Source organism: Gracilinanus agilis, chromosome 3, assembly GCF_016433145.1.
Source record: "Gracilinanus agilis isolate LMUSP501 chromosome 3, AgileGrace, whole genome shotgun sequence".
Lineage (NCBI taxonomy): Eukaryota > Metazoa > Chordata > Mammalia > Didelphimorphia > Didelphidae > Gracilinanus > Gracilinanus agilis.
In genome coordinates, this window is record NC_058132.1 from 340,274,136 (window position 1) to 340,298,767 (window position 24,632).

At 40.8% G+C, this 24,632-nt stretch overlaps 1 protein-coding gene across 1 annotated transcript in view; it reads left to right on the forward strand.

The window, feature by feature from the left end:
• MYLK (myosin light chain kinase) overlaps positions 1 to 24,632 on the forward strand; it is a 331,964-nt gene that overhangs the window by 150,739 nt on the left and 156,593 nt on the right. Inside the window, exons 11-13 of the mRNA XM_044670040.1 lie at positions 13,037 to 13,174; positions 21,503 to 21,700; positions 23,348 to 23,597. Of these exons, the coding sequence (XP_044525975.1) occupies positions 13,037 to 13,174; positions 21,503 to 21,700; positions 23,348 to 23,597 (586 nt within the window). The remainder of the gene's footprint in view (positions 1 to 13,036; positions 13,175 to 21,502; positions 21,701 to 23,347; positions 23,598 to 24,632) is intronic.

Here is a 24,632-nt window from a genome sequence, read left to right on the forward strand (position 1 = left end):
GCATATTGTCTCCGCCATTAGACTGTAAGCAACTTGAGGGCAAGGACCATCTTTTGCCTTTCTTTCCTTTTTCTTTCTATCCCAGAATTAGCATAATGCCTTTCACACAGCAGGTGCTTAATAAATACTATTTGATTGACTAAAGCATTAAGAAAGTATGAGCTACGTTTTATTGCTGGGTTCAATGCACTGTATCAGGCCCTGAATGAAATACAAAGACAAAACTAGACAAGATATGGTTCTGTTCTTAAGTAACTTGCAATCTAATTCAGAAGGTTTTAACCCAGAGCTTGTGAACTGTTATTTCCACCCCAAAATTTTTCTTTTGTATTTTATTTTATGCATTTGAAAGTATTATTCTGAGATGAGGTCCGTAGGCTTTCCTGGACTACCCAAAGGGTCCATGACACAAATAAATGTTAAGATGGCACACAGTATCAGCAATATGGTGGAATGATCAACTGTGATAGACTTGGCTCTTATCGGCAATATAATGATCCAGCACAGTTCTGAGGTACTTATCACAAAGAATGCTATCCATCTCCAGAGAAAGAACTGTTGGAATCAGAATGCAGATGAAAATATATGAATTTTTTCACTTGTGTATTTGGGTTTTGGTTTTATAAGATTATTCGCTTACAAAAATGAACAATGTGGAAATGTGTTTTACTTGATAATTCATGTAAAACCCAGAATAAATTGTCTGCCAGCACCGGGAGGGGAAAGGGAAAGGACAGAGGGAGTTAACATCTCTCATAGAACTTAAGGAAACTTGTGTGGAAATTTTTTATAACATGTAATTGGTAATAAATAGTTTTAAAAAAGAAATCAAAATGGTAAATCAATAAAAAACATTCCAACGAGGGGAGGAAAAAAAACAAATGTTAAGAATCCCTAATCTATGGGGATATTGACGCTAAATGATCACCCTGACGCAAATATCAATAATATGGAAATAGGTCTTGATCAATGACACATGTAAAACCCAGTGGGATTGCTTGCTGGCTATGGGAGGGAGGTGGGAGGAGGGGAGGGAAAGAAAATGAATCATGTAACCATGGAAAAAAAATTCTAAATTAATTAATTTAATTAAATTTTCCAGACTCGAAAAAAATAAAAGAATCCCTAATCAATGGGCAGCTAGGTTGCACAGTGAATAGAGTACTAAGCCTGGCATTGGGAGGACCTGGGTTCAAATCTGGCCTTAGATTACTTCTTAGCTATGTGACCCTGGGCAAGTCACTTAACAAGTCACAACCTCAGCTACCTAGATCCTTGCCATTCTTCTGCCTTAGAATTGATATTTAAATTAAATATTTATAAATAAATTAAATGGGTTTAAATTAAAAAAGAATCCCTGACCTAATAGATGGCCCTAATTAGTATGTAGGGCCAGGAAAAGCAGCTTCAGGAGCAAGAAGGGAATGCCTTGCAAAGCCCCGTCTTTTACATAAAGGCAAATATCAGCAAGGAGTAATATGGCCCCAGATCTTCAGAGGCTCTCTAAGTAGGGGAGAAAAAAAGAAAAAGAAAAAAAGAGATTGATGTAAATAAGAAAAGAGAGCTAGTTACAAGGGACCTGGGGATTGATGGGGCAGCTGGAATGAAAACTAGTAGTCACTGCATCTTTGGCCTTATACTTTGAGAAATGTATAGCAAAATAGGGCCATTTTCACATTTGATACCAGCCTCTTGTCAAAATGATCCTTCCTTAGCCATAATAGCAAGTTTTCCACCAGATTTAAATTGACTGAGAATAATTTCTGGTGGTTCAGAATCCTGGAGAAATAGCCAGGGAATAAAAAACTGTGGGTCAAATGGGATAGAGAGAGAACTCAAGAATGTGCCTACAAATGCATATTCCGTGTCCTCCTTTCCCCTCTGCCCTATATTTTCTCCTTTACCCCTCCTTCCCTCTTTCTTTCCCCTTCTTATACTCTCTCCCTCAGCCCTTCGCTCTAATTCACTCTCCCAGTGCCAAGTCCAAAGCTTCAGAGCAGAGAATCTATTGGGAATGGGTCCTGATTACCCAGCAGATTATCCACTGCAAATTCTTTTTAATTTTTCAAGTTTTCTGGAGTTTTCCCCGCCTGGAACTTCAAACTGCTTACTGAGTGTTAACACTTTATAGCCAAAACTGGAGAGAAAGGAAAGAAACTCAGGAAGCAGGGCCCTGACACTTACTAATTGTGTGACTATGGCTAAGTCACCTCTCTTCTCTAGCCCTCAGTTTTCTCACCTGTAAGATAATGATGATACTATTGCCCTAGCTACCTACCTCACAAGGTTGTTGTTATAAAAGTATTTTGTATAACTACAGAAAACTTATGTGGAAATTTATTACATGTAATTGGTAAAAAAAATCAAATATCTTTATGAAAATAAATAAATGGAAGTGCTCTAAAAAATGGAAAGTCCATTGTAAAGTAGTCTACGAGGTGAAACATAAATGCCAGAAAGGCCCAAAATGACATGTCAGATCTGAAAAGAGGCCATTCACCATGGTGGGTTGTAGTTATGAGAGAAGTTTCAAAGTAAAACTTATTTAAATTGGGCTTCAGGGGGCATCTGGGTAGCTCAGTGGTTTGAGAACCAGGCCTAGAGATGGGAGGTCTTAGGTTCCAATCTGGCCTCAGACACTTCCCAGCTGTGTGACCCTGGGCAAGTCACTTAACTTCCATTGCCTAGCCTTTACCACTCTTCTGCCTTGGAACCAATACACAATATTGATTCTAAGACAGAAGGAAAGGGCTTAAATAAATAAACAAATAAATAAATAAATAAACAGAGTTTCAGTGGGATGGGGGGGGGGGACATGGGACAGGAACATTTTTCAAATTTTTTAATTAATTAATATGTTGGTTGCTTACATTAAAATTCCCAGGTATCTGCCTCCTTCCCCCTTGGGTAGGATTTTTAACTCACTTTTTAACATATTTTAACTTATTATGGAGAACTTAATTTTTTAACATTTTAACTCAAATGTAGAGAACAAAGAACATTTGAGATATAAGCAAAAGCTTGTACAAAAGTACGAGAGCATCAGCATTGTATGATGAGTAAAAGACATACATTCAAGTCCCACCTCTGCCATATACTGGCTATGGGACCCTAGCCAAATCAGTTAATTTCTCATTGTTCTATGCAATTCCTCAAGGCCATCCATTACTTGCAGAAAAATCACCGGTCAACACTGACAAAGAGTTTTGTCCTATGTCAGTGAAATCATAGATCCAATCCCTATCCCTTTGAACAAAATTGTGAAGGGATGGCAAATAACCTCATTTAGTGGGAGCATAGTGGGAAGTAAGACCAGAATAGTATTTTAGTAGCTGATAATAAAGAGCCTTGAATGCTTCACAAAGGAATCTGAACTTTATTCAATAAACTATAGTGAGTCATAGAGGACATTTTAGTAGAAATGCAGCATGACCAGATAACTATATAAATACTGTAGGCTGATGCATGTTCTTTAGATACTGGAAGACAGTGTCAGTACCCTATATGGAATGAAGTTTACAACATGAAAGAATGCTCTGGAAAATGAAGACTACTAGAATTCATAAGCTATTTTTTCAGAGACCCACATTGGAGACGTCTGAATGAGAGGAGGAAGATGTTTTTCTTTTCTTTTTTAAAACTAGTCGTAATTCTTTTCTTTTTTCAGCTAATGTCTCTCACTTAGTGGAATTTTTGCATTTTGTCATTTGTGTCTCTATGACTGGCCATGTTGCACTATTACCATATCTGTACTATTAAGGGAGGTGATAGGTCATGGTGTGTGGTATGTTGTACATGATGCAAGCATGAGAATAGCCAGAAGCCTAGGAGACAGAGGAGAAAAGAGAGGTTAGGTATGGAGACACTGGAAGAAAATAATATTTCTTCTTCTAGCTTACGTGGCTGTGATTGAAGCATTTTACTATACAAAATGGAACCATGAGGACTGTATTTAGTACAGCTCTCTGGGATGGTGCCATCAGAAAGTCTGCACATTTTCTGCCTTTCGGGTCATTCCACAATATCGCTGTTACTGTGTACAGTGTTCTCTGGGTTCTGCTTATTTCACTCTGCATCAGTTCATGGAGGTCTTCCCAGCTCTTTCTGAAGTCATCCTGTTTCATCATTCCTTAAAGCAGAGTAGTATTCCCCATTCCTTCACTTTAGAAGGAAACCCATCAATTTGGTAGCTGGCTCATCCTTTATCTTGTAAAGCTCATACCAAACCCCATCTGAAGGGTCTTATTAAAGGATCATTCATGCTTTGGGGCTATATGGAAGCCTGCCAATTAGTAAAATAAAGTTCCTGAGGAACATCACTACCCAATACCGGTGTCATACGACATTCTTCCTGTCTTTATCTGGGAGGAAAACAAAGCCAGCTTGTGAAAATACATTCCATTCCATTCCAGTAGCATGTGTTCTATACTCACATTATGTAAGAGTAGAGACAAGAAATAAAATAGCTCCTGCCATCAAGAAACTTACATTTGTCTTCTATGTATGTTATCTGATCTGAACCTTACAACATCTCTCTGAAGTAGTTGTCAAAAATCCCCATAATGTAAATGAAGAAATGGAAGCAGAGAAAAGTTAAGTGACTTGCCTATAGTCAAACAGCTTTTGGAGGATTTGATGATAGGTATTCCCACCATGCTTCTTCCAATTTAGGAAACTAATGCTTAAGAGTGTATAGGTGTGGCATAGTGGATAGAGTGTTGGGCCTGGAGTCTGGAAGACTCATCTTCCTTGGTTAAAATCTGGCCTCAGACATTTACTAGTTGTATGACTCTGGACAAGTCACTTCACCTCATTTATTTCAGTTTCCTCATCTGTAAAATGAGCAAACCATGCCAATATCTTTGTCAAGAAAACCCCAGATAAGGTCTCAAAGAGTTGGACACAACTGAACAACAAACAATGACAGGTATGCTGGGTGAGACAGAATTTTGGAACAAAACTCAGTCCAGAATTTTTTTTTAATTGGACCTAGCAACAATGTGCTAACTCATTGTGTTTATAAAATCTGGCAGGGCACAGTCCACAAGCTGTCCCTCTTCCCCTCTCCACAGTATGTTTTGATCCTTGAAGATAAGATATAACTTCTTTGTGATTATTCTTTGTGCAAGTAGCTAATCTACTGAGGCTGAAAAGAAACAAAGTAGGGGAACCTATGATATATCATTAAGCCCAAAGAATTAATAGCCAAGAAAATTGTAACTGAGGAACTCATAGATAATCAAGATATGGAGAAATGCAGCCAATAGCAAAGGGAGAAACAAATACATTCAAGGTCAGGAGGATGGGAAAAACAGAGAAATGAGAACAAAGATTGCTTATACATCACCACCATGAGAAAGAAGGAGGTTGACTTGTGATATCGTGACTGTGTGTATATTACAGTTTAGACCAGGCACACAAGCAACTTCTAGCCTTTGACTTTTGTTTCATTGGATGGCATGTGGAATAAAGAGGACTATTTTGCTGCTGAAAAGCCACTCTACTATGTACTGTTGAGAAGTCCTGCTCAGTTTTTACCATTTTTCCTGGATACACGAAGGGCTTTTAATGTTGAGACTTTGGAGCTTGATTGCTGCACTTCTTCGTGAGTTAAATTATTCTTTGATGATGTTTTGAGGGTTCCATCAAGCTGCACTTTGCTTCTGTTGTGCTCTAATATGTCTTGGGGTAGGGCAAGGAATCACATAAATGGAATCAAGGTATTGTTGGTCTCTGTTGAAGACACTTGGACTTAAAAGTTTTTAGGATAAATGGGATGGAAGTATAAATGTTATGAGTTGGGCCCTTTTGTGGCAGAAATTATTAAAGGACCATTCCTGCTTTGGGACTATGTGGAAACTTACCTATTAACAAAGTAAGGTTCTTGAAGAACATCACTACTTATATATAGTTATCTTACAACATCTATATCCCTTTCTCTGGAAAAGTACTTCCCACCATACCATGCTGATGAATAGTCCTGCTCAGTTTAAACTGTTGTCCCATCTCATCTGGACATATGGAGGGCTTTTAATGTTGAAACTCTGGAACATAGTTATTGTACTTATGGTTGATTTAAACTTGGGGTTCCACTTTTATAGTACTTTGTAGATTCTACTGAGTTGCACTTTACCCTCTTTTCTCAATTCATCTCTGGGCAATATTCTTGTATGATTTCCTGAAACACAGTATTAGAGTTTATCTGTTTTAGTTTTGCTAACTACTTAGCTTTGTTTTTGAAGTAAGTTACTTTAGTTTCTAGAGACCTCAAATGTTCTTTCATTTAAATTTTTTTCTTATACTATTTTTCCATATCTATATTCCTGTGTTCAAAATATTTTAACCATGTTTTCCTTTTTAAAAATTATAATAACTTTTTCTTTTATGGCAGCTAGCCATCAACATGTCCAACCTAGCCTTTCCATTGCCAAGCTCTCTCATACCAGCTCCTGTCCCCCTAGTACTTGGGGATTTCTAGCAGATTAAGTGGGTGAAAGTGAGCTACTTATGTAGCAGTGGGAATAGAGGGGAGCTGGTATGCCAATTTTGGACATGGGGCATTGGATAAACAGTGGTTGGGGCCAGCGATATAAAACAGGGAAATCAGAAGAGGTGGCAGTCATGGTGTGGTAAAATAAGTTTGATTATGAACATAATGAGTTTGAAATGCTGACAGGAAATTCAGGTGGATTTGTTATTTAGGATAGTTTGATCCTAGAGAGGTCAGGGCTGGAGGTCTCTGCAAACTGATGGTTGAAGCTATGGAAGAGGAAGAGATTGCCATTCTCCTATAGGAAGTTTTGTCCACTTAACCTGATCCTACTCTGATTTTCATCCTACCTCCCCCAAGCACATATGGATACTATTTATACAATAATTATTTCTACTTATTACTTAGTTGCCTTGTAAGTATTCTTAAATCTGTTTCCTATGTATATCTTATTTCTCCCATTAAACTGGGAAATGTTTCAATTAGGCATAATCTATGTCTCACATAATTGACTACAGATTACCAAAGAGTACTTGACAATTAGGCTGAAAATTGCTATAGGACATAAGTGGTATCTCTTTCTACCTCTATAGCACAAGCACTTGAACCCTAAACATAGAAAATGTCCAATCATTGTTCAAATGAAAGGGAAGAAAAGAGCTAGAGTTCTTATTTAATTCCTTCCTGGAAAAAATAGCAGTAGAGGATTCCATTTTGCCAACACCACGTCCCAGAACACCAAGCGATAAGATCATCTTTTTTTTTTTTTTCCCCCATCCTGGACCCATAACTCAAGGATACTCAGATTTCCAAAAGAAAGACCCTTTCTTTCTTAGGAGAGAGGACTCAAAAGCAGCAGCCATTCCAAAAGCAGAACACACAGCTGTGGGAAAAAATCTGGGGTATATATTTAGTCTGGCTCAGTCTGGGCCCAGCTCTGAATTTTCTACTACATCCCCAGCAGAATGTTCAAGCTATTTTATTTGTACTTTTCCAGTCTATACTTTTCTCTCTCTGAATGAATGTTTCAAGGACCTCTGTTCATTCCCTCTGGGCTCTTCCTGCCTGAGTCCCTTGTCCTTTCCTTTCCACTTTTCTCCTCCCTCTAAGATAGGAGGCAACTATGGCATGTAGAAACCAAATAGTCATAGAATTATCAATCGATAAACATTTATTAAGTAACTAGCATGGTTCTAAGTACTACGCTAAGTGCAGGGCATATAATCTAGTGGGTTAGAACTGGAAAGGACAGAAGAGGTGATTTGTCCAACTCTCTCTTAAAGACAGGGCTGGACAAATGACCTCTTATTTTGGTCGAGATCACATGGGTAGTAAATGGCAAAGCCAGAATTGGGACCCAGGTCCTCCAAGGCCAAATACAGCCAAACACAAATTCAAACCAGAAAACATAAGCTCAGGTGAAAATGAAACTCCATGCACAGACACTAGAAAAACAAAACAATAACCCCATCTCCCTCCAGTTCACATGGTGGAACAGTAAGTCTCTTATTCTCAGTCACAGGGGGATTCTCCTTCATCAGGATACAAAGTGGTGTTGCTTTGGTATTGCCAGCTCCTGGGATGGGTTCCATGCTTAATAAATTGAACTGAAATTCCTAGTCTAGAAGACATACGTGGAGGAGATTTGTGTGTGAGAGAGACAGAGACAAAGAGATAGTGTGTGAGAGACAGAGACAGAGAGAGATATATAGGCAAAGAGATAGAGAGGCAAAGAGTGTATATGTGTGTGTGTGTGTGTGTGCGTGCGTGTGTGCGTGTGTGCGTGTGTGTATGTGTGTGTGTTTACGAAAGAGACAGAGAGTAAGAGAGACAGGCAAAGCGAGACACAGAAACAGTACACATATGTGACAGAGACAGAGAGACAGACAAAAAGAGACTGAGATAAAGAGACTGTTGCATGTGTATGTTTGTGTGAGGGAGAGAGAGATAGAGGCAAAGAGTCAGAATACATGCTTATATGTGGGGGAGGAAGAGAGAGGAAGAGGGAAGGGAGGGAGAGGAGAGAGAGACAGAGGTAGGGGGAGAGACAGAGAGGAGAGAAGGAGGGAGAGAGAGAGCAAGACAGAGACAGAGAGAAAGACAGAAACAGAGAGAAACAGAGTCAGAGAGAAAGACAGACACAGAGAACCTACTGAAGCCTAAAGGTTCAGAAGACCTGCCTCTGAGTCCTTTCTCAAAGAATGTGTGACCTTAAGCAAATCACTTTATAACCTCTCAGTGCCTCAAGGCAATGGTCTATAATTATGAAATTGCAAAATAGTTGCTGATCAGCAATGGTAGAGGGAGATGCCTCACCAGGAGTTCCCTGCACTTCTCCTTCAAGAAAATAGCTATCAATTGGACGCTACTACCCAGCCCAGCCTTGTGAGAAATATACTCCCTAGGAAAGGAATTGAGAATTTTGGTTTCAGCAAGACTACATTCTTGCTTGGCCATACCAAAGACCTGAGCAGTATTCCTAATCCTCAGATCCTTCATTTTTGACTTTGGAATGCTGTTAAAGACACATGGCTGGCTTCACTTGCCACTCCCTCGGGTCAGTCCTGACTCTGTTCCATCTCACTTCTTTGTTAGTGTCCTGGGGAGAAGAAGTTGCCCCTAATCAATCAATCAGTAAGAATATATTAAGTGCCCAGTATGTGCCACACTAATGAGTGGGCTTACATCCCCAGCATTCCAGGCCACTGTAGAACAAAGTCTAGCAACCAATATTTAGCCATATTTTGTTTCATGTGGCCCTCTTGAGGTTAATGAAAAGGAGCTGACTGGTCCTATGCCTCTGATTCTATGATTCTGTGATAATCTGATTCAACTCCAAAGGAGAGTTCATGCAAATAGTGTGCATCTTTGCCTCCAGACCCAAATATCTGAGAGCCGGGTCATCCTTAGCAGATATTTCTTTTCTTTTTCTTTTTTTTTTAATCTTTATCTTCTATATCTATTCCAAGCCACAAAAGCAGTAAGTATTTGGAGCTAAGTGACTTATCCAGGGTCACACTGCTAGGAAGTGTCTGGGGTTTCGAACCTAGCTTTTGAACCTACGTCCTCCCCATTCCAGGCCTGACACTATGCTATTGTGCTACTGAACTGCCTCCTGACTAGACATTTCTAACTTGACCTCACCCTTGTGAAAGGCAGCATGGTATAATGAATGATGGGCTAACTATGAAGTCAGGAAAACCTGGGCTTAAGTCATGCCTCTGTTACTTTCTAGTCATGTGGTTTGAACACAAGCAAGTCATTTAACCTCATTCTATCCAAAAGAGAACTCACCTTTCCTGCCCTCAAACAGCTTTTCCCTCTTGACTTTAATTAAAAAAACAAAAAACAAAAAACCTTACCTTCTGTCTTAGTATCAGTTCTAAAACGAAAGAGCAGCAAAGGCTAGACTACTGAGGTTAAGTGACTTGCCCAGGGTCACACAGGAAGCGTCTGTGGCCAGATTTGAACCCAGGACCTTCTGACTCTGGACTTGGTGCTCTGTCTATTGTGCTACCTAGCTGCCCTTTTATGTATTTCTTTTAATGGTGCCTCTGTTCTCCAAGTTACCTGGGTTTCAGTTCTCCAGGTCTTCTGTTCCTCTATTTCTCCAACCCTGTGTAATAAGTCAAAAGTGTTGAAGTGGGGCCCCTAAACCAGCTGTATATAAGAATCCCTGAAGGTCATATAATGGCTCAGGAAACCGTCTGTTAACATTACCTGTGTTCTATTGTGTTTTTATTTATTTTGTTAACTACTTCCCAGTTACTTTTTAATCTGGGGCAGCTAGGTGGCAAAGAACATAAGAGTGCCTGGCCTGGAGTTAGGAAGGCTTGAGTTCAAATCTGGCCTCCAACACTAGCTGTGTGACCCTGGGCAAGTCATTTCACCCTATTTGCCTCAGATTCCTCATCTGTAAAATGAGCTGGAAAAGGCAAAGGCAAACCACTCCGGTATCTTTGCTGAGAAAGCAGTCATAAAGACTCAGACTCGACTAAAACAACTTAACAACAACAAAGTTTTAATCTGGCCAGAGAAGCATGTTTGTCATCTCTGTAATAAATTACTTTGTTTTATAATGACTTCTATTTCCTCCCACCTGTTTTTGCATTCAATTATTGTTCAAACTCATTCTTTCCTGAATCTTTCTACTGGTACCAGTGGAACGCTCATAGGAGTCGGAGTCATGGTAGCTCAGTTGAAATCCTGCCTGATGGACCTTGGACCGACCTCTCTGGGTCTGAGGGTCTTAATCAGGAAAATAAGAGGGTTGAACTAAGCGGTTTTAGGCTCGTTCCAGCTAGATTTCTTTGATCCTGTGCTGCTGCAACTGGGAATCAGAGGAAGACGAGGGAAATTTATGAAGTGGTAATCCTTCAAGCATACGGTATAACCCTGAGAGAACAGTCTGCTGCTAGATCTATGAGGATACAGGCTAATTTAATCCTTCCTTGGTTATCCATCTATGGAGGGGCAACATATGCAACAATTGTGCAGAACAGGGAAAAATCCTTTCTGTTTGGCTCTGAAGGACATTATGTGAGTTTGAGGTTTGAGATTTGTTTCTTTCTCTTCTTTTATTTGAAACAGCATTTTTGCCTTGATGATGGTATTTGGCCCAAGCTGCTATAAAAATGAGCCTGCATTTCCTGAGCACAGAGTGACTAACAGATTTTACGTTTGCTGTCCACAAAATGAAACATGGCAAGCAGATAATTAATTGGTGACTACTGATGCAAGCACCACAGAAATGTTAATGCATGCAAGATATGTACTTCTCTTGGGTAAACAGAGAGCTTAGATTAGAAGGAAGCAAATTACTAAAACATCCTGGCAGAAGGGCTTTCTACAGGGAGAGTGTATATCCAACTGATGCCCACCTGTCCTTCCAGTAGTTTTTAGCATCCTCTGGCAGAAATGGACATTTGAAGCTTTGCAGTCTCCATTCAGCTATTGTAAAGTAAAGGAGACATAGGCTGGTATTACGAGCAATGACTAGTGACCATTTTATGGAAATGGAGCCTGGGTAGGAACTTCTGATGATCTGAAGTCCTCTACTGCTCCCCAAACCCAGAAATAAGAGTTGTAGTGGTACATGTATGGCACTTCTCTGAAGCTCGGGACTCTAGCTAAGACGGAGAGGGACGGGAACAGAGAGTACTTTGAGGAGGGAGAAAAAAAAGAAAAAAAAAAACATTTTGTCCTTACAGTATTTTCAGTCTGAGCTGAGACAGGAAATTCCACAAATCCCCTGAGGCGGCTGGCTTCCCTAGCCACTCAGACCCAGTCAATCAAGGAAATTAGATTTATTAATTACCAATACGTGAACCTCTACAGCCACTCTGTTAGGGTTCCTCCACCAGACTTGGCCTTCCCCATAGGGCAATAAGGCAGGAACATGGAAAGAGGGAGATGCACAGTCATCCTCTGGAGTCTTTACTTAGTGGCCTAGAATGCTTGGAATATAAACCCACTCATTGTGGGAAGGGTATCCCAACCTCTACTCCCTCCTTGATATATCAAGCCCCCTGGGATTGCTTCTTTTTAGGTGGGATGGGAAAATATCTGGAGGAAATTGTCTTCCGATCATATCTTTAGCCTGTGCATAGTTTATAAGCTTGGGTGTATTGCTAGGGGACCCTCATTGACAAGAGTTTCATTCAGTTTTTACATTTTGTTCTTGGCCTTTAATGTATAGACTTGAATTCATATAAAGCAACATGTAAATTTATGAGAATGTATGCCCGAAATCTTGGGAATTACTAATGAAAATTTAATTATTGAGATATAGAATAGTTTCATGTCCGGAAAGACTGAATTTCTTAGTGGACAGAATAATAGGCTCGAGGCTATGAGTTCTAGTTCTAAGCTTCCTACTAATATCTCTGGTAATGACCTTGACTCTCATTCTAACCCTATACCTAGGCCAAAAAAGTCCATCTGTGCACAGAGTGATGTGTCACTTTAATCCACAAAGAAAATCGTATATGTGTTGCTATATCTGAGTGTGAATTTCAGTGTGTTCCTTAATTGCTTTGCCTCCGTTTCTTCTTCAGTTTAAGACAGACAGATTTAGAAGAAAACTTATAGAAACTGTTTTTCTTCTTGGGCCATAGTAAAATGGTGAATTTCAGAGCCTGAGAGCCATTCAAGAAGTTATAATAGTACCTTAAAGTTTAGTTGTTGGTCTTGGGCTTCTGAAGATGTTCAGTAACTACATTCTTCCCTTTAAGGCTTTCCAGAGAAATGAGATTCCTAGAATAATCAGAGCTCCAAGGAGAGAGACCATCATTTCTCATCCCATCCATTTCTTAATTTCCAGACAGGAATACTATTATCCCAGAAAAGATAAGAGCAGACCAGGTCCTTCTCTTAAAGATCTGGGGGGGGGGAGGCATCTCTAATTTTTATCCTGGGGGACCTATGATACCTCGAATCATGGTTGATATATTTTACTGGCTTTTAATCATCAAAAATTTCTTAAAAATCATCAAATCAAAAGTATTCATCAAATGAATGACTCATGTTATCTTGTCTACTATACAGAAAAGAAGAGCAGCAAAGAAATTGACTGTTCTCCCTCTGTGGTTCCCGGCGACTCATCTGCACCCATCTTCCTGAAAGGTCTCTCTGACCTCGAGGTCATGGATGGAAGTCAAGTCATCATGACAGTTCAAATATCAGGTCTGTTACCATGAGTAGTCTTATCTCTGATTCCTGGATGTTTGGGGAAACTGGGCTCATGGAGAGAAGCTGCACTACACCATTTCCGAGGATATTTGTATGCTCAGGTCACTGTAGGTATCTCTCAGGAGAGCATGGAATTTGCAGCCATGAGAAAAACTGACACTAGTCCATGATAAAATCTACATCGTTGGTTTGGCTTTGCTGCCTCCGTGTTCTTATCGGCAGGAAATGATGCTTCCCCACTCCTCATGGATGAAGACTTTAGTCCTTTCCTGACTTAGGTCAGCCCCAAATTCTGGGGGCCATCCTCTGGTTCATTTCATACCCTAGGGGCACTAGAGAAGCCCTAGGCAACATTTCTTGGACATTTTAAATAATTATTAACTTAAATTCCCTGCAAAATAGCATTTTCATATACTTAGAGGAATTAAAAAATAGGATTCTATATGGAAGTCATGAATACCTCTTTCATACTGCTTAAATTAAAAAATGAGAATAGTTGGGGACAGCAAGGTGACTCAGTGGATTGAGAGCCAGGCCCAGAGTTGGGAGGTCCTGGGTTAAAATCTGACCTCAGATACTTCCTAGCTGGGTGACCCTGGGCAAGTCACTTAACCCCCATTGCCTAGCCTTTACCACTCTTCTGCTTTGGAACCAATACACAGTAATGGTTCTAATATAGAAAATAAGGGTTTTGTTTTTAATGAGAATAGTTGCATTATATATGTATCTTAGAATTCAATTATTTAAAAATACAAATGATGTCCATTTTAAATCCTGTGCTCTTAACACATTGTTTTCATTTTCTCAATAAACAATGGCAGTAATATCAATCTTATACTCTCAAGGCAGTTTTGAAAAACTTTTTTTTCAAGTTAGCAAGATAACACAGTATATTTTACCCATTCCTTTTTGTTATGTGATTCAGTGCCTAAGTTTTAATTTAGACATGCTGAATTTTTAAGCGAAAGTCAGGAGTCTCTGAAGGCAAGGAGTAGAGAAGGGACAGAGAAGAAAAAGACAGAATGATGATGCTGTGGAGGAAGGAAATGGAAAACAGGTGGAACTGGCACACGATGTGCAACTACCTGACTTTACAGATTTATTGCAGACTAACAGGTAAAAAACTTTCTGAATTTTTTAATTTGAGGGTAGAGACAATGCATGGGGAAAAAAAGAAAGTAAGAGAAGGAATATCAGCTTTCTTATCGAAATGTTGAAAAAAAGGAGATGAAGCATGGATTCTTCTCAAACCTAGACAAAAATGGCAATAGTGTCCATTCATTATCTATTATTATTGGACAGAATTCTGAGTCTTGAGAAGGAGGCGAAGGTGAAATACAGAGTGCTTTCTAAAATTTCTTGGATGGTGGGAGAGGGAAGGAATCTCTGGCATCTGCTGACTTTGACTTGGATAGTCAAACACAGATATAGCAACACACACATCCCACACTTTTGTTTGTTGGGAAAGGGACTCTAAGCACATACATCATTCCATGTGCAGACTTGCCTATGTGTTGGGGGAGGGACAAGGACGAGTCAAGGACATTGCCCTGGTTTTGTTTATTCTCATGGATAGGAATAGGAATACAAATGAACTCCTCCTGAGACTTTTTCCTAGAGGGAGTTAGAGTGTATTTACTCACTTTGGGATAGCCTTTTGTACATATAGAGCAGTGATTCCCAAAGTGGGCGCCACCGCCCCCTGGCGGGTACTGCAGCAATCCAGGGTAGCAGTAATGGCCACGGGTGCATTTATCTTTCCTATTAATTGCTATTAAATTTTTTAAAAAATTAATTTCCAGGGGGCTAAGTAATATTTTTTCTGGAAAGGGGGTGGTAGGCCAAAAAAGTTTGGGAACCACTGAAGAGTAAGACTTTGTCATCTCCATGTGGACTGAGGACAACCTTTGTTGTGTTCAATGAAACCTTATTAAACACCAACTTGTGCAGCATTTGGTGCTAAGGGGGCCAAAGATAAGATGTTTGGATAATGCAGGTCTTTGCCTTCCTGGTGCCTATATTCAAGTAGGCAGCTAGTAATTGGTTGTTGTCCTTTGTACATGAAGAAGACCAAACTGACCTCAAAAGCCTTTTGATTTGAGCAAAAATTAAATTTAAGTGGGTCAAAGTCACACATCATCAGCCTCGCTCTCTTCCACAGTCATACAAGTCTAGTGGCAAGACAAAAGTCAAGATCAGGGGTCGGCAACGTATGGCTCTAGAGCCATATCTGGCTCCACCTCCCAACTGGCCAGTCCGGGCAGAGCCCCAGGATGTGCCCCAGGGGGCCCGTCAGCCCCGGCCCCATATTCCAGCATCTTCCACCTCTATCCTCCTCCTTCTGTACACGTTTATGGCTCTCACGGCCAAAAAGGTTGCTGACTGTTGGTCAAGATGACTGGTGGTGGCTTGGATGCATCTTCCAAGTCTGACCAAGCTCTGAGCGCTCCACAGCAACTGCTTTAGTCTTCTTCATGGCCACCAGAACAAATTGTTCTTATCTGCCCATTCCCCAGGGGGAGTCTTCCCATGCTTGGAGACATTGCCCTAACTCACCAATGGGTTTGAGATCTGTTGGTTACCCTGGTTTAGCCCACTTGCCAAGATGGTTTTACTAGCATGTGGCCACTGGGCATGCTACAATTTCTTGGAGCTACAGGTGAAAACTGGGTGGGAGATAGACACCAAAGGAGGATGAGCAGCCCTGAAAAAAAAAAGGGCTCAGCAAGCCCTCACACCACATGTGCTTCTCTTCCCTGAATAACCCCTATAACGCAGATGGCTAATACACAAAAACAGATGATAGTAATAATTTCTAGCATTTCTAGAGTGTTCTAAAGATTTGCTAAGCACTCTTTATGTATCCACACAGATAAATATATATATGTATGTATATATGAGATCTCATTTGCTTCTCACAACGACCCTGTGAGGTAGATACTATGATTATCCCCATGTTTATAGATGAGAAAACCGAGGCTGAGAGGAGTTAAATGGCATGTAGGGTCACAAAGCTAATAAGGATCTGAGGCAAAATTTGGACTCGAGTCTCCTTGAATCCAAGTTTAGAGCTCTGTGATAATTAACTACAATATTTATTGCAAAGTGTGAGTCTCAAATGCAAAGAACTGTATGAGGTCCAAAAGAGAATTAGCAGCATTAGAGGGGGCAACTGGGTAGCTCAGTGGATTGAGAGCCAGGCTCAGAGATGGGAGGTCCTGGGTTCAAATCTAAACTCAGACACTTTCTAGCTGTGTGACCCTGGGCAAGTTTCTTAACCCCCATTGCCTAGTCTTACCGCTCTTCTGACTTGGAACCAATACATAACATTGATTCTAAGATGGAAGGTAAGGGTTCAAAAACAAAACAAAACAAAACAGTATTAGGTAACATTTCCGAAAGTGTTCAGGTGTTTAGATGTCCCTCACAGAAAAATGCAAGCATTGCAGATGACCTTCCAAGTAGTTAATAGAATCCTAGCTTTGGAAGGAATTAAAAGAAATCATCTTACCTAACTCTTTTGATTTCAAGTCAAGAAAATGGCTTTCCAAATCATCTAGAACAAATCTCTGGGGATGAAGACTTTACATCCACTGTCATTACCTTGACCCAGCCTTAGATAGCCTTTACAGCCCTGTGGTACTTTCTGGTATCCTATTTCCTGGGCATCCATTTTCTTCTTTGATCTTCTGTGGATATAAAGAAGAGTTGCTAGTGAAAGCCCTCATTCAAGCCATGTAGTTCATTCATTCCCACAGGCTGCCCTGGTGGCAGAACCCCTGCCCCATCCTCCTCTATTTTTCAGGTGCCTCCTTTTGGCACTAGATGGCACTCATGGGTCTGTAAGGGGAAAGATTAATGGGTTTTCTTACTGAGTTTGGAAACCAGTAGACACTGTGGACTGAATAGGTTAAGTCAGTGAGAAATAGGATATGAGTGTGTTTTAGAAATAGTTAGATAAGGAGGAAGTGGAAGCAATTGGAAGTGGTGACAGCCTGTATATTTCAATATGTTACTCAAGTCATAGCTCACATCTATATCATGTTTTGCAATTATGAAACTTTTTTTTGTCTCTCTTAGCTCATTTTGGCCCTCACAGAAAGTCCTTTAAGATAGGTAATGGGCAGCTAGGTGGCACAGTAGGCCTGGAGTCAGGAAGATTCATCTTCCTGAGTTCAAACCTGGCCTCAGATACTTACTTGTTGGGTGTCCTCAGAAAATCCCTTAACCCTGTTTGCCTCAGTTTCCTCCTCTGTAAAAATTACCTGGAGAAGGAACTGGCAAACCACTCCAGTTATCTTTCCCAAGAAAATCCCAAATGAGGTCACCAAGTCTTGAATACAACTAGTCAACTGAACAACCACAGCTAGTGATAAGTAATGACCTCAGAGCCTTCTCAGTGTGGTATAGTAGAAAGAGTGTTGGTTTTAGGATTAGAAGACCTGGTTCCAATCCCAAGTGTAACACTGTGTGGCCCTAGGCAGCTCATCTTATCTCAGTGAGCAATTGAGGACAATATCATAGCATCTCAGTTGGAAGGCACTTTATAGTTCATCTAATCCAAACCCATTCTGAGGACAGATCTCTGACAATATTTCTAACAAGTGGTTGTCCAGCTCTCTCCTAAAGACGTCTAGTGAAGAGGAACCCTTCAACTTCCCAAGGCCATCCATTCCACTTGTTGACAGATCTAATTGTTAGGGTGGTTTTTAATTTCATTCACCTGAAATCTGTTTCTCAGCCACTTAGGATAACAGATCTAAGACTGGATGGGATTTCAGAGGCCACCTAGTCCAATTCCTTCATTTTACAGATGAGTAAACTGAGGCACCAATTGGCCTACCTCACTTGAGGCAAGGTAGTAAATAGTAGAGTTGGGATTTGAACCTTGTTCTTGAACTGGTAATTAGGTGATGCAGTGGATAGAGAACCCTGGAGATTCATCTTCCCGCATTCAAATCTGGCCTCAGACAATTACTAGTTATGTGGCCCTAGGCAAGTGACTTAATTCTGTTTGTCTCAGTTTCTTCATCTATAAAATGAGCTGGAGAAGAAAATGGCAAACCACCCTGATAGCTTTGCCAAGAATGTCCCATGTCAGATCAAAAAGAGTTGGACACACCCAAACAACAACAAACACTTTGGGCTCCAGAACCAGTGCCATTTCTACTATACTATTCTACTATGCCTCTACTTTTATTCATTGATTTTATTTTACTTTTTAGGATATAGAATGTCAGAGCTAAGAGAGATCTTAGATCATCAAATGTCAGAGCTAGGAGGGATCCGGAAGACAAAACATTAGGGCAATTACCCATTTATTAATTTCCCTCTCTGGGCTAAATAGAAAAAAAAATCTAATATCTCACAAAAACAGCCCCTTAAATATGTCCTCCACTCACTTAATATTCAGCAAACATTTTATAAAGTTCCTAATGCAAAATATCTATTATATCTCCCCGAAATTCTTTTCTTGGAGTTGAGCATCCCTTTTCTCTAAGTGGATGTTCCTGTTGCATGGTCTCCAGTTATTTCACCATCCTGGTGGCCTATTTCTGGATTTTTTCCAGTTCCTGTATGATGTCACAAATGTGGACTTGCTAGAGCAGAGTACTGTAGGAATATCACCTCTTACTCAGCATATGAAGTCTTTATTAAGAAGATAGAGATTTTTTGTTCTTCATACTGTTGACCTATTGAGTCTCGAGCTACTATAATCCCCATTTGCTGTTGTTATGATTAAAAATGATGAGGGCCGAGATCAAAAGGGAGAATAGTATTTTAACAAAAGCCATGCTGATAGAGATAAACTGACCACGCGCCTGTAAGAAACCTATTCCAACCTCACCTCCGCCATTTACCTTTCCTCTCTTGGCAAGCTCAGGTAGCTAAAGAGGAAGTTCAAAGTCACTTCCCCCCTATTTAAAACAGTCCCTCACCTTGAATACGTCATCCAAAACAGGAAACCCATTGGACCACGGGAAATGTAGTCTTAAGGACCCCAAGTGATTTTAAATGACACACTGTGCACCAACTATGTGCCAGGCACTGGACTAGGAAGCAGAGATAGAGTTAGGATGGAGACCTTTGATTTAATTGTTAGATAGGGAATTACTGAATAAGGAAACTAACTTTGCCAATGGAGACTGGCACAGAGAGCTGTACAGAACTCTAAGAGGTATTTGCCCAGGGTCACATTGGTGAATAACAAGCATTTGTTCAGCATTTATTAGGTTATTAAGCACAAATACTGGTAAATCCAGACACCTGTAGAAGTTTGCATTCTAATGGGGAAAGATAAACCCAAAAGGTAGCTGAAAGGGGGTAGCTGGGTGACTCAGTGGATAGAGCACCAGGCCTAGAGATGAGAGGTCCTGGGTTCAGATCTGGCCTCAGACCCTTCCTCTCTGTGTGTCTCTGGACAAGTCACTTAACCCTCATTGCCTAGTCCTTACCGCCCTTGTGCCTTAGAATCAAAACTTAATATCAATTCTAAGATAGAAGGTAAGGACCTCAAGGGAAGGAAGAAAGGAAGAAAGAGAGAAAGAGAGAAAGAAAAAAGGAAGGAAGGAAGGGAGAAAAGAAAAGAAAAGAAAAAAAGAAAAGAAAAGAAAAAAAGAAAAGAAAAAAGAAAAGGGAGGCAAAAATAGCTAATACATATGAGAGTCAGAACCTGAACCCCAAGAGTATCTCGCTTTAAGGTTAGCTTTCTATTCCCTATACCACTCTAGAGACACAAAGATAAAAACAAAATAATTCTTACCCTCAAGGAACTTGAATCCTAAAAGGATCATTCCTCTGACTTCATGTCGGAGAGGATTTCCAGGAATCAACAGACTCACCAGACCTGTCATATGAACTGTTCTCTATTGATGCTTCCTCAAATTCAGTTCAAGAAGCATTTAATAAACAACTATTGTGTGCTGGGTGCTGGGATATAAAGACAAAAATAAAACGGTCCTTGCCTTCAAGAAGCTTTTATTCTAATGGAAGCAATTCCCAATGGACAGCAAGGGTTCCATTTTTTGTGAATGATGTTGTATAGATGCTATCAAATCATGGAATACTCTGGTGCTTTCTTTGAGACGTGAAGGAAGGAAGGAGGGAAGAAGAGAGAAAGAGCCTAACAAATCAAGCAGGAAATACCTAATGGATAAATATGCTGTTAGTCCACATTTAGAGAACTGCCATTTCCGGAATGAGGGTAGTATTTCCACTATATTCTGTAATTCCAGTATAATCTGCCCTGATTGGGTCCCATTTGCTAGACTCTGTTAATTCTGGGCCACAGATGTCAGGGAAAGAGGCAGATGAGTTTGATTATATTCAAAAGAGGCTAGAAATACAAGTTGCTTGAGGACAGTTAGAGGAATTAGAGAAAAATAGATTTGAGGCAGCCATGTTAGCTGTCTTCAAGGATTTGAAGGGCTGTCATGAGGAAGAGAGTTCAGATTTGTATTGCTCCCCAGAGGGCAAAAGTAGGAATATGTAGGAGGAAGTCACAGAAAAACAGATTTAAGGGAAAACTCTCTAACATTTAACAGTTTAAAAGCAAAATGGCCTACTTCAGGAGGTCATGGGTCCCCCCTCATGGGAGGATTTATGCAGAGCCAGCTGACCACTTAATAGGGATTTTGAGAACAAATTCTTGTCAGACTGAGTGCCTTGTTCTATTTGTACAATTGATTTTTCTGATCCTAAAGACATATATAATAGGCACATAATAAATGCTTGTTGAATTGACCTTACATTTATCCTTATTAAATTTTATTTAATTAGATAATTAAAATTCTAGCTTATTTGATATTTGTCTCGATGATCTTGTAGGTCTGTTGTTGGTTTTTTTTTAACTTTCTCATTCATCTTAGAATCAATACTGTGTATTGGTTCTGAGACAGGTAAGGGCTAGGCAGTGAGTGTTGTGACTTACCCATGGTCACACAGCTGGAAGTGTCTGAGGATACATTTGAACCCAGGACCTCCTATCTCTAAGCCTGGCTCTCAATCCACTGAGCCACCTAGCTGCCCCCTTGGATTCTTTTGACAAAATGTGGTTTGCATGTCTTTAGGCACTATGTGGATATAATCTGTTATTACTGTTCCACAGACAACCTAGTCTTTTTAATGCATCATTAAAGCAGTAATTTCTTACCTCTGTAATTATCCTGGTCTTCAGTTTTTCCTTTACTTTTCAAATTACAAAGATGTCCTATTTTCCTTTTAAGAAATCCCTTTTCTTTCCCTGCAAACTCCTTCTCCCCAGCCTCTCCACTCCCTACTTCTTGTAACGACATCTGTGTCTGTTCCCCCTTCAATGTGCAGGGAACCCGCCACCTGAGATCCTCTGGCTTCACAATGGGAAGGAAATCCAAGAGTCGGAGGACTTCCACTTCGAACAAAATGGCAATGAACACAGCCTCTGCATCCAAGAAGTGTTCCCCGAGGACACTGGCAGATACACCTGCGAGGCTTGGAACAGCACTGGCCAAGTCCAGAGTCATGCCATGCTTACCGTACAAGGTGACGCTGGGTTCTGGGTCAAGGGGAAAGATTTTATTAGATGATTGGGAGAAGAGGAGGTTCTCAGGAAGGGAACAGTGAGTCCTGGAGGAGAGCAACAAGGAGGTGAGAAGCTTTCTCTCCTCTCCTTCACATTGTCTACCTCCATATTTCCCTGCAAGCCTGTCAGACTTGGCCGTGCTGCAGAGAAGGAACTCTCATTATGTATTTGGTGATGATAGAATTGTGAAATGAGCTCTGGGCCATGTTTTACTCCTGATCTGGAGATAGCTTACAGTCTAAATTGAGAGATAAATTAGACATACTTGACGATATGAGTCGAATGTTGATCATCCGCATGGAACTTTCACATTTTTAGGATTTTTTAAAACCCTTACCTTCTGTCTTGGAATCAATACTGTGTATTGGCTCTAAGGCAGAAGAGTGGTAAGGGTGGGCAATAGGGGTCAAGTGACTTGCTCAGGGTCACACAGCTGGGAAGTGTCTGAGGTCAGATTTGAACCTAGGACCTCCCATCTCTAGGCCTGGCTCTCAATCCACTGAGCTACCCAGCTGCCCCCTTTAGCCTTTATTTCAATCAGCCAACATTTATTAAGTGTCTACATGAGCTGAACCAAGAGAACACAAAAAGAGGCAAAAAAAGACAGCCCCTGCCCTCAAGGAGCTTACTATCTAATATTATGTATGTTATAAGAATGAATAATAATAAATGTTGGCTGATTGAAATAAAGGCTAAAGGGGGCAGCTGGGTAGCTCAGTGGACCCTGGGCAAGTCACTCAACCCCCATTGCCTAGCCTGGTGATGGCAAACCTATAACATGCATGTCAGCACCGACACAAGTAGCCATTTTCGATGACGGTGAGAAGAATGGGGCCACATGCGGAGGATGAAACATTTGCTGTAGTGTAGACACTCTGTGCACTATAGATGACAATTCTACCTATATTAATTTACCTATTTTGGTTTATCAAGTACAGTTATATATTACAATTATACATTTTTGTTATTTAAACTATAAAAATCATGAAATGGGAGGCACCTGGGTAGCTCAGTGGATTGAGAGCCAGGACTAGAGACAGGAGGTCCAAGGTTCAAATCCAGCCTCAGACACTTCCTAGCTGTGTGACCCTGGGCAAGTCACTTGACCCCCATTGCCCACCCTTACCACTCTTCCACCTAGGAGCCAATACACAGAAGTTAAGGGTTAAAAAAATAAAAAAATTTAAAAAAATATTGTGAAATTATGGTTTTTTTCTCAAAGTGACACACCACCCGAGTCATGCTCAGTTTTTTGGTGAATTTTGACACACCAAACTCAAAAGGTTCCCCATCACTGGGCTTAGCCCTTAGCGCTCTTCTGCCTTGGAACCCACACATAATATTGTTTCTAAGATGGAAGAGAAGGATTTTAAAAAGAATGAATACGCATAACTATGTTACATCCACAAGGTATAATCGAGGAGGTAGGCCTATAGATAAGAGAATACCATTGAAGCAAATGCCAAATTGGATCAATTTTTGGACTCTGTGCTATTTTCAGTTGCCCATTTCACTTTGCCCCCTCCCTCCCATTATATGATGGAAAGTTGAAAACAGCAGCCACCACAGTGCCTGACTCAGTACCATCATCCTTTAACCATTCTCAGAGCCTCAAGATGGCATTCAGCCCTGGTTCATTAGCAAGCCTTGTTCGGTGACAGCCAGCCCAGGCCAGAATGTCCTGATCTCCTGTGCCATTGCTGGGGACCCTTTCCCCACCGTGCAGTGGCTCCGGAATGGCCAGGTGCTCACCAAAGGGGCTGGCTATTCGGAGGTGCTGCAGAATGAAGATGTGTTCACCATGGTGCTGAAGAATGTCCAGTTCTCTCATGCTGGCCAATATGAGATCCGGCTCAGGTGAGTCTCCTCCTTGGCCCCCATCCTTGGCCCCTGAACATTCTCCTTTTTCCCCCCAACTCGAGAGTACTAGAGAGTTCTCAACACAATGGCAGGCTCAGGGCTTAGGGTGGAGGAAGCGAAGTGGCCCAGTTCTTGGCTGAATTTTCCTGCCACCTCTCTCTGGTTAAGAACACTTATCCTCTTGTTTTATTTCTCCTTTTGTTTTGTCCTATCATTCTTTAAGATGGGAAAAGTAGGGAAGGGGTGGGGATAATGAGGAGAGAAGGAGAAGGCAATGGAGAAAAGAGGAGGGGACTTGGACTCTTTTTCTTTACTTTCCCCACCTCAATCTCTTGGTTGCATTGGCTTTTTCATGAGGGAGGCAACAATGATTGTTCAATTGTTTTGGGCCAAGTCTGACTCTTCATGACCCCATTTGGGATTTTTGGGGCAAAGATACTGGACTGATTTGTCATTTCCTTCTCCAGCTCATTTCATAGATGAGGAAACAGGGTTAAAGTGACTTGCTCAGGGTCACACGGATACTAAGTGCCTGAGGCCAAATTTGAATTCAGAAAGAATTTGAATTCCCAGGCCACCTTTCTAACCACTGCACCACTTAGCTCCAAGCTGCCACCTAGCTGCCCCCCAGTAATGATAGCTAACATTTATATACGTATAACACTTAAAGGTTTGCAAAGATTTCTACATATCTCATCTCATCTGATCCTCATAAGAACTCTGGAAGGTAGAGGCTATTATTATCCCTACTTTATGCTTGAGGAAACTGATTTCAAGTGACCTGTCCAGGATCACACAGCTATAATCTAAGGCAGGATTCCAACTTAGATCTTTCTGACTACATCTGATATTCTACATGACTCTGTTTAGCTGTCTAGCTGTGTGATTCAAAAATATGCTGGAAGTTATGGGGGGAAAGCTCTCTTCTCTCTCTCTCTTTCCTCCTCCTCCTCCTCCTCCTCCTCCTCCTCCTCCTCCTCCTCCTCCTCCTCCTCCTCCTCCTCCTCCTCCCCCTCCCCCTCCTCCTCTCCT